General features: G+C 35.3%; 1 protein-coding gene across 3 annotated transcripts in view; it reads left to right on the top strand.

The window, feature by feature from the left end:
• Abcb7 (ATP binding cassette subfamily B member 7) overlaps positions 1-12,969 on the top strand; it is a 161,157-nt gene that overhangs the window by 88,209 nt on the left and 59,979 nt on the right. For all 3 annotated transcript variants that reach the window (XM_004867492.3, XM_021246490.2, XM_087196594.1), the window contains one exon: positions 286-372. In XM_004867492.3, coding sequence (XP_004867549.1) covers positions 286-372 — 87 coding nt within the window. The remainder of the gene's footprint in view (positions 1-285; positions 373-12,969) is intronic.

Raw genomic sequence — 12,969 nt, 5'->3', positions numbered from 1 at the left:
CACTGTAAGTTAAAAGTATACTACAAGTCAAATATTTTAAACATTAAATTCAAAAGCTATTTAGAGAATGTGATTTCTGTATGAATATTTGTTTATCTCAATATTCATCATATAAATTTAGCTGTAAGCTAAATTGTAAAGTGTTTTGCTTTACTATACCAAGCTAAAAGCAATGCCTTTGAATTTGTTTTGGGGATAGTCATTAGAGTAGATTGTCTCTCTACTATTTTTAAACATCTGAAACTCTGTAATAGCTAATAAACTTGTTGGTATCATTTTCAACAGGTTCTCCAGGCATGGCCACTGATAGAAAAAAGGACATGTTGGCATGGTCACGCAGGAGGAGGACTACATACAGACCCAAAAGAAGGGGTAAGAGCAAATAACAAATAACTAGGAATTCTTGTTGATGATTGTGCTTGCATAGAAGATATATGTATTTAAGATTATCATATTCTAGTATATTTTGATTAATGCATCTAACTGAAATTCTCTAATGCCAAATCATATGCACTGACTAAAGTTATATGGATGGATTTCCTTTGGTGTAAAACTAACCACCCAACCAACCAACCAACAAAATTTCATGATTGATTGAAAAAGAAAAAGTTATCTGTCAACCTAATCATTTTAGTTCTCTAAAATAACATTGGTTGAGCTTATTTATTATATAATCTAGCCTCAATAAATAGCCAAGTTAGATGTATGTATGTAAAGGTTGATGTTTTCCCGTGTATATACTTATATTCTAGAATATCCACTAACTTCATAGAAGATCCTCTACCTAATCTATTTAATTACCATATTCTTTATCATTGATGTTATCATTATATAGGCTTGCTAAATAGTAAGGCCACTGAAATAAAAAGATTTAGTTATACTATACTTTTTCTGAGTGAGTGAAAATGTCATCAATAAAAAAGAACAAAGCAAAGTCATTGTAATACCTTATATTAATACCTTATATTTATGTCTATTATTTTTCTCCTCCCCATCCTTGTATTATTTTAGCCTCATTAGCTAAATGGAATCATAGTAAAGTTTAGAGGACATGCCAGTAAGAGGCGGTTATGAGGTTGTAGTTAAGACCCTGGGACCTGGAGCCAGACTATCTGGATTTTAATCATGTCCCCTTCACTTCCTAGTGGAATGACTTTGAGAAAGTAACTTAGTCTCAGTGTAGTTCAGTTTCTTCATCTTTAAAATGGGAATGATAATACTAAAATGGATTTGCGTTAACTTCTGATAACATTTTAAAGCTCTTAAGTAGTTCCTCGAACATAGGAAGTACTTAATAAATATTAGTTGCTGTCATTATAATGTGAGATTTTAAGGCCTGTCCTCTACCATAACTCATTCATTTAAAAAGTAGTTTTTATTTGCTTTGTGCTAAAATTTATACTAAGTACCAAGATACAGTGATGAACAAAACAGTCTCTGCTATCTAGAAACATAACATTTAGATGACAGAGTATCTAAGCTAGCATGTAGAATTTTTATCAGTGTGCGAAATACTAGATTTTACCTTAAAGCCAACTGAAATCTTTACTGCTTTACTTTTTATTAGTTTTCACTTGTGTATTCTTAACACATATTAATCAGTATTAATAATGTCTCGAAGAAAGTATTTAACTCATTTATTCATTGTAGCTGTTATAAAGAGTTTGTAAAAAAGAAGTGGTAATTTCATATTTGAAAACTTCTTTTTAAAAGACTAGATGGTTTAAGGAAGTATTTGTTTTATAACAGAATCTTGAGATTTTTAAAGGATATTTGAAACTTTACTCCTACATTTAAATTTTTATTTATATCTTTCTGTAGAAGAATCTGTTAGTAAATTTAGTCCTCTGCTTTTAATCAAGACACAGATAGTATAGAAATTAATGAAAGGATTATGTTTTACTTAGGACTTTGCTCAACATACACCTTTTGTGTTAGAAATACTTCCTCATTTATTGTTTATAATCTGAAGCAAGTAGTATTAAAAGAAAGATTAGCCCCTACTAGAGCAGGGAGCTTTGACATGAATCTTGATGTAATTGAAAGAAGTAAAACTGCACCTTGGAGTATTTAAAATTGGAGGATTTGGGAGATAATAGAATAATGAATTTCCAGGTTTGTTACAATGAGTAGGCACACAGACCTATGGTTAAGAATATGTAGATGACATAGGCTCTTTTCTAGCTCTGATTTCATACATCATCAATCAGCTGTATGATCTTCATTTGATTTCTAAAAATTGACTTCCTTTTGGGATAAAGAATTCACTGACTCACCTAGGAAAGCATCAGTCTGCTCAGTAGTTATTTTTATTGTCAGTTATTAAATGGACTGTTGGGTATACATCCATCTCATGTAGCATAATCCATTTCTTCTCAGGGCCTAATCACCATTGGATAAACTCTTCATTGAAATTTCAAACCCACGGAGCTTAGAAAATAAACCCTGAGGTATAGGGAACATATTAAAAATTGCAAAGCTTTTCTGACAAATATTTACCTCCCCCACCCCAAACTCATACTTATATTCATAATTATGTAGGGAAAGTTCTCCAGTTACCCTCTGGACTTTTTAGTTAATCATCTACTGAACTTGCTTGTCTTGTTTTGATTTAGCTTTATCAAGCCACTGTTACTTCTAACAGTATTGAAGTAGTCATTCCTTTAATTGAAATTACTTTTAGCTTTGGCTGAGGAGATAATTATCTTTTCTATACAGTTTTTCTCTCACTAGGCTGGGTCTGTGAGTTTCCCAAACTTAAATCACCCTGTTGTAGCAGGCTCACTGACTCCCGTCACAGGAAAAGAATGTTCAGGGTGTGTCAAGAAGAGGCATGAGTAAGGTTTATCAAGAAGAGGCATGAGTAAGACATGAGTAAGGCAAAGAGGGAGTATAGTACATACTCAAGAGGGGAGTGTGAGTGCTTAGAAAAATAAGATGCATTACAGTTTAGAACTGAATATAATTATACTTATTTTAAGGGAGTGAAAAGTTAGGGATAAAACTTCATCCATCCCCCTCAAAACAAGGGTACCAGTCCATTCCAGGCATGTTTTTAAATTTTTTTGAATAGGTGATTTTTTTTTCTTTTGGGAGGAGTATTATTCTTGCTTAGCCAGGAGCCAAAAGTCTTGTCCTGAATGATATAAAGGAGACATAGGAATATCAGAGTTTGGTGTTTGTAAGACCATCACTCTTTTATAGTATGAAAGAGAGGGCAAGGGCATATAAGACATTATCCCATAGCAACAATGGATCATGCAACATAAAAGAATTCAATGTATAGTATTCTAGCCAGAGAAATTAGAACTTTATTTCACCAAGTTGTTTCAGAAAATCAGGATAATAGCCAGTCATTGATATTTATGGCAGAGTTTGACATTGTACTGATCTATGAATATTGATCTTTTAATGCAGAAGACACATTTGCAGAGTTGTCAGGAATGTATACTAATATTCTGTTCTGATGATGGCACAGCTTTTATGTTTTGCTACTGTTAGAATATCTAGGGCCGTTTGGCTTTGCAAAATGGCTTTTCTCATCATTTTAAATTCTGAATTTAGTAATGAAATACCCTCTGTAATGTCATTTAGAGATTTTTTGGGTATAGTTAGTAAGAAATTCAATGTTTCCCATTATATTTTAAAGTTTTATTTGTGGAATAAAAATGGAGATCAAATGATCATACCAGTGAAAAACTGATCTCTGATCTATCCATATCACAAAACTGGGAGGTTGGCTAGTTGATCTATTGGTTTAACCCAGTGCCCTTGCATCCATAGGTGCCTAATGTATATTTTTTATCTGCTCTGAGGTAGCCAAGGCCTTAGGTTGTACCACAGAGCCATTGTTCACTGTTTGGAGCTAGCCATCTTATTCTAGCCCTTGCCTTTCAGTCTGTAGCAAATAAGTGAGTATCTCTTAACACAGTAGTGTGATTGCAGCTAGCTCTGTGTAGGAATCTTCCCATATTTTGGGTGGCATTGTTTTATTTATCACGAATGCAGTTTTTTTGTTCCCAACAAAAGGATGCTAGTTGGCTGAGTTGTTCCATAGTAGATGCCAGCCAAGCATGTTTATCTCAGACCTGAAATATTTAACTATAAATTGATGGTTATCTTTTGTCATGGGAATTTTAGGAATGTGGGATAGTTCAAGAGCTCTATATTTCCATATCTGAGTCTTAAGTGTGGCTGCAGAAAAATTTTTATTTTATTTTATGAAGAGTTTCATTTATTGACCACTGAGAGATATTAGATCTAGTGGCAAGCTCGAAAATCGGTGCTGCACTTTGTAGTTGTTCTATAAAATTTTGAAGCTTTCTCTAACTTCCCCATAAAGGAGATACCCACCATGGTAGCCCAGAAGCACTACAAGTGGGCAGGTGTTCATAAACTCAATATGCATCTTTGTTGCTATTTTTGGCATAGCCAGAGGGCCTGATAGTCAAAACTTTCTATGTATATAAATTATAGATGTAGCTGCAGACTCTCAGCAGAGGCTGGTACAGTGCTTGGAGCCCCCTTTTTATATATATCATAGTCTTTAAAAATATACATACATACATACATACACTTTCCTCCTGGGTGTTTAAGACCAAGTTAAAGTGAGATCTATGTTGATCAAAATTAACCCCCCCCTCTATGTCTATCTATCTCTATCTCTATCTCTATCTCTATCTCTCTCTAGTCTGTCTATCTCTAGGTCAGTTTAGGCTTCTCAGGCATTACTTTTGGGGTCATTTGCAGAGCCACTTAGCTCTTAGCTCTCTTTAGTTTTTTCTCTACTGGTTGTGTCATCTGTCAGAATGGGTCACAATCTTTGCTTGACCACATGGCTTCCCTTGGGAGCATCGATATTCCTTTCTTTAGTGACCCTCCTTTTAGCACAGTGTACACTGGTTGACTCTGTCTTCGGGGGGTCTAACTGTCTCCTTATTCAGGAAGTTGAGTGACTCACTGGAGTTGTAGGATCCTTTAGAAGAGTCTCATGACATCTTGGGTCCTGGGTGACCTGGGAGGGCAAGGGCCAAAATATTAGTTGTCTTGTTAGCCCAGTTACCTTTTTTTTTAGCTTTGGTCTCTAAGCCTTACTTATTGAATGCTCAGAAGGACAGTTACATGACTGTTGAAGTGAAATCAGTAAGTTTAACTATTATAATCTTAACTGGATATCACACACTTTGAAATATAAAGTAAGGCTAGAGAACTGTTATTATTTTTTTAACCAATCATGGTTGTCTTGGAAGTCTAATTCTTTTAGAATGTTAACATATAACAGTTACAAAGTTTTATAGGAAACATTTGAAATCAAGAGCAAACGATATCTTTTACTTTTCAAATTATGATGACATTATACTAGAACTATTAACTTTTGGTTATCTCTAAACTACATTTAAATTCCCATTTTAGTATAAAGTAACCTTTTAATCAGTTATCTTTATGCAATTACAAAGTATTGTGACATAAATTCTCACCTAAGTTTGTTGACCTTTTTTTTTTTTTTGGTACCGGGGATCAAACTTGGGTCCTTGCGCTTGCGCAGCAGGTGACGAAACCACTGAGCTAAATCCCCAGCCCCACAGTATTATTACTTTTTTTTTTTTTGGTACCGGAAATCGAACTCGGGACCTTGAGCTTGTGAGGCAGGCGCCAGAACCACTGAGCTAAATCCCTGGCCCCTGTTGACCTTTTTTTTAATCAAAGTGCCTTTCTAAGTAGAAATGTACTGTATAGTTTATTAATGTCTAATCTTTAATCTTTAGAGTGGCATTGCCTGGCCTGTATTTAGTCACATTTAACTCTTATAACACAATTAGACAATAATCACAGGAACATAAACCTGAAAACGTCTATCATCATAAACAACATTAGTCCAGAGGTCATCTGTATGATAAAATGTTCTTCTAAGTTCTGCATCCTGGAAAGGATGTATACTTGGGAAACATAAGTGCTTTTAATATACCATAAGGTTAGCAGTAATTAGCATCATAGCTATATAGGCATCTTTACATGTATTTACTTAGTTTTTACTTTTCAGACAGAATTTAGATTGCTTTAATGGGTTTACATAGTGTAATTGCACTATATTTACTTAATTTTTATTTTTCAGGCAGAATTTAGATTTAACAGGTTTACATAGTGTAACTGCACTGATAAAAATTAAAGGACATTTTTAGAGGTCTTATAAGTTTAGGAAACAATGTTACTAACCAAAAATAAGTTTATTACCCAATATATAAGTGTATCTCATTTATACAATAACAAAATGCTTATTTAATCAAAACCAATAGATGTAGATCACGTTTTAAATGGCATGACCAGAATTAAAGAAATGCCAAATATTTTGATCATTTTATGTCTGCATTCTTGATGTAGTGTATATTGTATATAAGAGCATTTATTGCTACTTTGCATGTATTAAACATAACTTTAAAGTTTAGTTTTATAGCATATTTTGTCTTCAGATGTATATATGTCTCTAATATGTATATAGTATGTTATAAACTAAGATAATTAACCAATCATAGACTGATTATTGAAAACATTTTTAATAATTATAGTTAACATTTAAATAATATTTAACCCTTAAAAGTCAGGGTTTTTGTTTTAGAAAACAAAAGCCTAACAATGGAAAACATAAATTATCTTAGTAGAATATAAACCTTTATTTCTTAATCTAGTTTTATAAATGTAACCAAGAGCATCTATCTTAGGAAAACCTTGTTGCTTTAGACATAGAAAACTTTTAGACTCTTAATTATAGCTAGCTTAATTCATATATGATAATAATTTACTTACTAATATTTGCTGGGGTGAGCCACAGTAAGACTGGGGAAAAAAACCAAAAAAGTCACTCATCAGTGGAGAAAACTAAAGCAAACTGATTTAGGCAGCTGCATTTTCAGCCACAGAGGGAGTTTTGTTTGGAAGTTCCCCAAGCCCAAAGGGTATACATTTATTTATCTTAACAATTACTTTAGATTACTCATAAGAACTTAATCATAGTAGTTAACACTTTTAAGCTTTATATCATCATTAAGCAAGAAGATACCTTTAAATCATTATACATAGAGAACAATGGACATTGCATTTATAAAACCATTTTTTAGATAAATATTATTTTGATTGGCAAGAAAGACATGTTACCAATTTTAAAGACATCTTTGCACTTATCTTACCAATTTAAATTAGCTCACTCTTAAGCCATGTGAACATAAAGCATTTGAGCTATATCATGCGTGTCTACTTATCTGTAAACCAATTTAAATAGAATTTTTGGAGGATAATATATATCTGAAAGGAACATACATATTAGTGTAAATCATAGACTTTATTTACCAAACTTTTTTTTTTTTGTACCAGGGATCGAACTCAGATCCTCGTGCTTGCGCAGCAGGCGGCGAAACCACTGAGCTAAATCCCCAGCTACTTTAAGGTTTTTATATGAAAGTCTCATCTAAATCTGTTAGCCTTCATTTTGTAATGTTTGCTACTCTCAAAAGTTTTTCATGGAAAGCCTAAAACGAACCAGAAGTTTACAAAGGGAAAAGTAAAAGGAAAAATTGATAGGAGCTCAAGAAATCTTTAAGGAAGTATTTGCAGATACCTTAACTGATTATTAAAATAGATTAACAAGCAGGTGAACAGACAAGATAATATGCAGAACACATAAAACAGTTAAATTTAATCAGTATTCTCAGATATATTGGCCATGTTAAATTATAATACTGTCTTTTTTATAGTTACAGGTTTATAACTATAAATAGACTAGTCAGAGTTTTTTCCCGGGATTCTCATTTAGCTTTCTTTTTTTCTTATTCAAGTCATAGCAGCATTTCTTTTGATATTTTAAGCTATTCTGTGTGCCTTTTCTGTTAGTTAACACTATAGACTTATACACAAGAGTCACGAGAAAAAGAGAAGACATGTAATTTGCTAGATAGGATCTTTGTTTATTTTTTCTCCCTATAAAACCAAATTTGAGGCCTTTTTATTCCAACTTACACTTGGAGAAAAATCAGCCTTTTAAAATCTTCTGTCTTAAGTGGGTGCCAAATTCATAAAATATTACCTAACACTGACATTTTGGGGATAGACATTGAGTTACCCATACTCATATAAGATTTTTTAAAAAGACAGGATCTTATTTAGGTGCCCAAGGTCAGACTGCCTGAGCCACCTGCCTTATCCCAGGGTCAAGATGGATGCACAACCTGCCTCAAAGTGGGTCTGGCCACATGTGCAGCCTGACCAGACCAGGGGTTGCACTATGTGTACAGTGCTCCCAAACTGAGGTCAGATGGCATATGCAGCTTGCCTAGTGCCATGGTTATTGTGTGCATGTAGCCTGCCCCATTTTTCAGAGTCAAAACTTCCAAGGGAGGTAGCTCTGTCCTATTATCCCAGAGTCAAAACCACCCTCAGTTAGCAGCTCTGCCTTGTTTTCTGTCACTAACTAGTTCGGATGTCCATGCTAGTCATATCAAAAACTGTTGCCCATGTCAAGAACAAGTGTACTTGTTCCTAGTGTATAGCTATTCCAACATTTTTATTAACTTATCAAGAAAGCAGGAAAGGAGTTGTACACAAGAAGTAGGTAGTACTACAAAAATTTCCCCAAAGATCTTTCTATTTAGGAACCTGTAACACACATATAGAACTCACAGGAGGTTGTAAAATTCTGGAGTTGTCACTTAGCAACTACAGATCACATATCAGGGAAAACAGAGAGGCCATATACTTCCCTCCCTTCCGTCCCACGTGAGTTTTTTGAAAGATGAAAGCCAGAATGGGAGAGAAGGGACAAGAAAAGGATTGGGGCTTTCTTACGGGAGAGAAGAGGGGGCAAAAAAACCCACTGGGCTTCTTTTTAGTTCAAATCCATAAACTTTACTAAGTTCCATAGATAGCATCAGTTATCACCTGAATGACCACTTGAATCTGCATGGCTTAGGACATGTTCCCGGCCACCCATGAAGTGAAGCTATGGCATCAGGCAGATTGAACTTAGGCCTTTTGATTTAGAGGGGAGTGGAGAAGAGGGAGGGAGGGAGGGAGATATCAAGAGCAATTTAGAAGATCTGTCTCAGGTTAAAATGTTTAGGACCTGCAAGTGTGCATAGTTTTTAGTGATTGCTTTCTCCAGTATGACCTTGAGACCAGTTCTCTCCACTGTGTCTCAGGATTGGAGTTTCTCATGTGCATGAGAAACTTTGCTCAAGTTTGGGGGACCCCAACCACCTCACCCTTATTTTGTGTCTTTCTGGATGAGCAACATTTTCAATGTCCCATCTGACCCAGGGATGAGGTATGTTTAATCCTTGAGAGTGTCTCCTATTTTCAGTGCTTTTATGTATAAGCACTCATTTTCTAGGGGCTTAAGAGTCTCTTAACTACTGGAAAGGAAAAAAAAACCTTCAGGCTGCAGAAGTTTATAGATAAGGAGACAGAGAAAAGAGGAAGAAAAAAGATTAGCTATACTTCAGTGGGCAAGGGGTTTGAGAAATGGAAAAGAAGAAGAAAAATAATTAAAAGCCTTTAGGTCGGACTTAACCAAAATCGCTCTCTTTGTGTCTCTTTTTACCTCCTAGCTGGGTCACCAAGAAAAAAATGTCATCACTCTGTCTCTGTGAGTTTCACAAACTTAACCTACCCCACTGTAACAGGCTCGCTAACTCCTGTCACAGAAAAAGAATTTTCAGGTTGTATCAAAAAGAGACATTACTAATGAGTAGGGTTTATTAGGCAAAGAGAGAATATAGTACACACTTGAGGGGAGTATGGGTGCTCAGAAAAATGAGACACATTACAGTTTAGGACTAAATGCATTTATACTTTTCTTGAGGGGATGAAAAGCTAGGGGGAAACACCCTCTCCTTCAAAAGGATATCAGCCCATTTGCAGGCACTTTTTTTGAATAGTTGATTTAAATATTCTCTGGATTCATTCAACCATTTATTCATTTTCACAATCGGGCCAATTTATGGCCTTCTAGTGATGTGGCTGGCAGAAAAAGAGTGTAAATCTGGCCAAGGACTGTTGACATTGGGATAGTCCTTACTTCAGAGCCAGGCTCCTATACCTTACTCTATTTGAGCCAATTTATGCTCTTTTAGTAATGGGTCTAGTAGGAAGAGTTATAAATCTAGCCAAAATATGTTGGCATGGGGCTGTCTTGGATGACTTCAACTAAGTCCTGGAAACTCCAGTCTTTACAGAGTACAATTTTTAGGTATGATTTCTTTGTCTGCTTTCTACCTTTTATTTCTTTTATTCTACCTCATGCCTGTATCTGAAACTGTACTAAATTAGTTGTTTAGAAAGAAGACATTTAGCCTGTACTTCATATTTTTGCAAAGTAAATACTATTCCAAAGTTTTTCTATTTTTTTCCCTCAACATAACGTTTTTTCCCAAGTAGTTTTTTTTGAAGCTAACCCGTATTCTGTGAGTTACTACCTTTCTTGCTATTAAAATTTAGGAAAGTTTGTACTACAAACTTACAAATGCTCTCTGACATTTCAAACTTTTCCTTTTTAGTACAAAGAATGTATTTGAGACCACTCAGAATTCTTAGGTAAATTTTTCATTAGCTAAGGAAAAGGTGATTCTGCTACCTGTACTGAAAGACCATTTTCTTTTTTCTTACTCTTTCATTTTCTGATCAAAGCTCAGTGGTCTTTGCACCTTTGAAAGGAATGAGCCCTTGTGCTGTTGCTTCATGCTTGACAAACTTTCCTGGTGATATAAAGTTACCCACCTGTGAAGTGAAACATGTATTTAATTTATTGATATAGTTACTTTAGTATCTGAAAATTCTTCCAACTAGGCTACTTCTGTCATTTTAATTTCTAAATATTCTTCTAATACCCTATGCACATGATTATTAACCATAGATGTCCACTTGCAGCACATTTGGCCTTAAGACTCCTCTCTTTTAGGTCATACTATCGAATTGAGTATTGTTGCATCTAGCGGTACAATTTGTGGCTGTCAGTTACACACTGTTGAATCATGTGCTTCAACTTTTATTTATGTAGTCATATGCCCCATAATAACATTACAGTCAATAAGAAACCAGATAGATAGATAGATAGTGGTGGTTCCTAAAGATCATAATGGAGCTGAAAAAATTGCTGTTGTATGGTGAACACATAGTTGGAGAAGAGGCAATAAAGGGGGCTGCATAGGATGTAAAAGAATAATTTTCAAGAAAATTCCATTGAGGGCCAGGGATTTAGCTCAGTGGTTCTGCTGCCTGCCCTGCAAGCACAAGGACCCGAGTTTGATCCCCGGTACCAAAAAAAAACAAGAGTAGGAAAATTCCATTGAGAGGTTAAGCAGAAGCTTTTGCAGATTTCAGTAAGCTCCTTAAAAGGTTTTTAAAAATAGACCTGAACATCAAACCACTAATAGAGAGGAATGTTTATCTGCTTACAAGCAAATCTATGATGAGAAAAAAAATAAAATTAAGCAAACTACCATGGATATATTTCTGAAAAGTGGCACTTTCTCAGAATGAGTTTCAGTCAGATCCTGTAGGAATGGTCCAGAAGAAGGTGTCATCACAACACATTTGTTATTGCTCCTGAAGACATGTTAGTGGGCAAGATGTGGAGGTGGAAGACAATGATATTAGTGATCTTGACCCTGCATAGGTTCCTAGGTGTAGGAACCAGCCTATGAGTTCATCCCAAACCAGGGGCCCAACGAGGATGAAAGACAAAAGACACAAAGATAATTTGGAATGAAGGGGCCAGGGCATTCTTACCTCTAGTGGACAAAGAGCCCTCAGCATTTGGCTTGCCTCACTTTTATTCACTTAGACACAGGAACAAACAATTAGATTAATAGAAGATCCACCTGCCACTTGTTATCTATAGCATGTATCCGGGTAAACATCCAGATCTCAGCTGTGTTGACTTCTCTGGAACTTGCAGTGTGCTAGCATGCCTGCACGTTGCCAAAGGAGGCACAGCTTCTTGTTTTTCTCTTTAGTGCTCACAGAGGTCAGTTAGGCCTTTATCCTCATTAACTTGTCTCCTACATCTCCCCCTTTTTGTTTTTGTAATAGCAGCTGAAGCCAAGTGAAGTGCAGTTGCATTACATCTGTTTCATGTTTTTGGGTTCTTTTCTTGAGGTGGCAGACAAAACAATAAGACAAATAATTAAGAATCCCATCAATCCTTCATACATACCAAAATGAGCCTTCATATAACTCCAAGGACCAAGCTGATCTATTGCCTGTGCAAATTAATCCTATTTTTTGTATTTATGAGAATCCTCAGTTTGTTAATACATGCCCAGAAAGATTCACTTTGTACTGCAGGTATACATATAGTACAAGAGACTATCAAGCATTCTAGGTAGGCCTTGACAATGGACAAGTTTTTCTGCTTCCTGAATGGTTTCCTTCAGTTGTCATCATGTTGTGGGATCCGTGGCTCATGTGGATTGTACAGGCTGTCTTTACTTATTGTCATCTAATGTCATCTGGTAAGACTCTCACCGGTGGGGAGAGCAGAGTCAAGCTTCACCATGAGTATGTCATAGGGGGAACTTCTTGATGGTTGTCTGTTTCTAGAGGGCATCCACATTGTCTGCCCAATTCCTGCAATGACAGGCATAGATAAATTATCGAATGAACATTTATTAAACATTGTTCCCAATATCAGACATGTTTCCTTTTCTGGCATCTGTTTTTTCTCTGGACCATCTTGTTTCCAGTTACTTTAATCTCCTAGGGCAGCTCTCTGACATTTCAAACTTTTTCTTTTAAACTCATTTCTAGAAAAAAGTACAGTAGAGTTTTGTTATTAATCAAAGACCCTGATGAGCCAATTTGAATTTCTTTTGTTACCTTGTATGTTTTTTCCTCATCTGTTTTCCATTAATTATGACTGTGTAATTCCAATATGTATTTGAGACCATTCTAAATATTTCTATTTCTCATACTAACTTGGTACTA

This window comes from Heterocephalus glaber, unplaced genomic scaffold (assembly GCF_053883595.1).
Source record: "Heterocephalus glaber isolate CG9 unplaced genomic scaffold, H.glaber_assembly_v1.0 deba00001613, whole genome shotgun sequence".
Taxonomy (NCBI): domain Eukaryota; kingdom Metazoa; phylum Chordata; class Mammalia; order Rodentia; family Bathyergidae; genus Heterocephalus; species Heterocephalus glaber.
The sequence above is the reverse complement of the archived record's forward strand: the minus strand, read 5'-3'. Positions and strand labels throughout refer to the sequence as shown.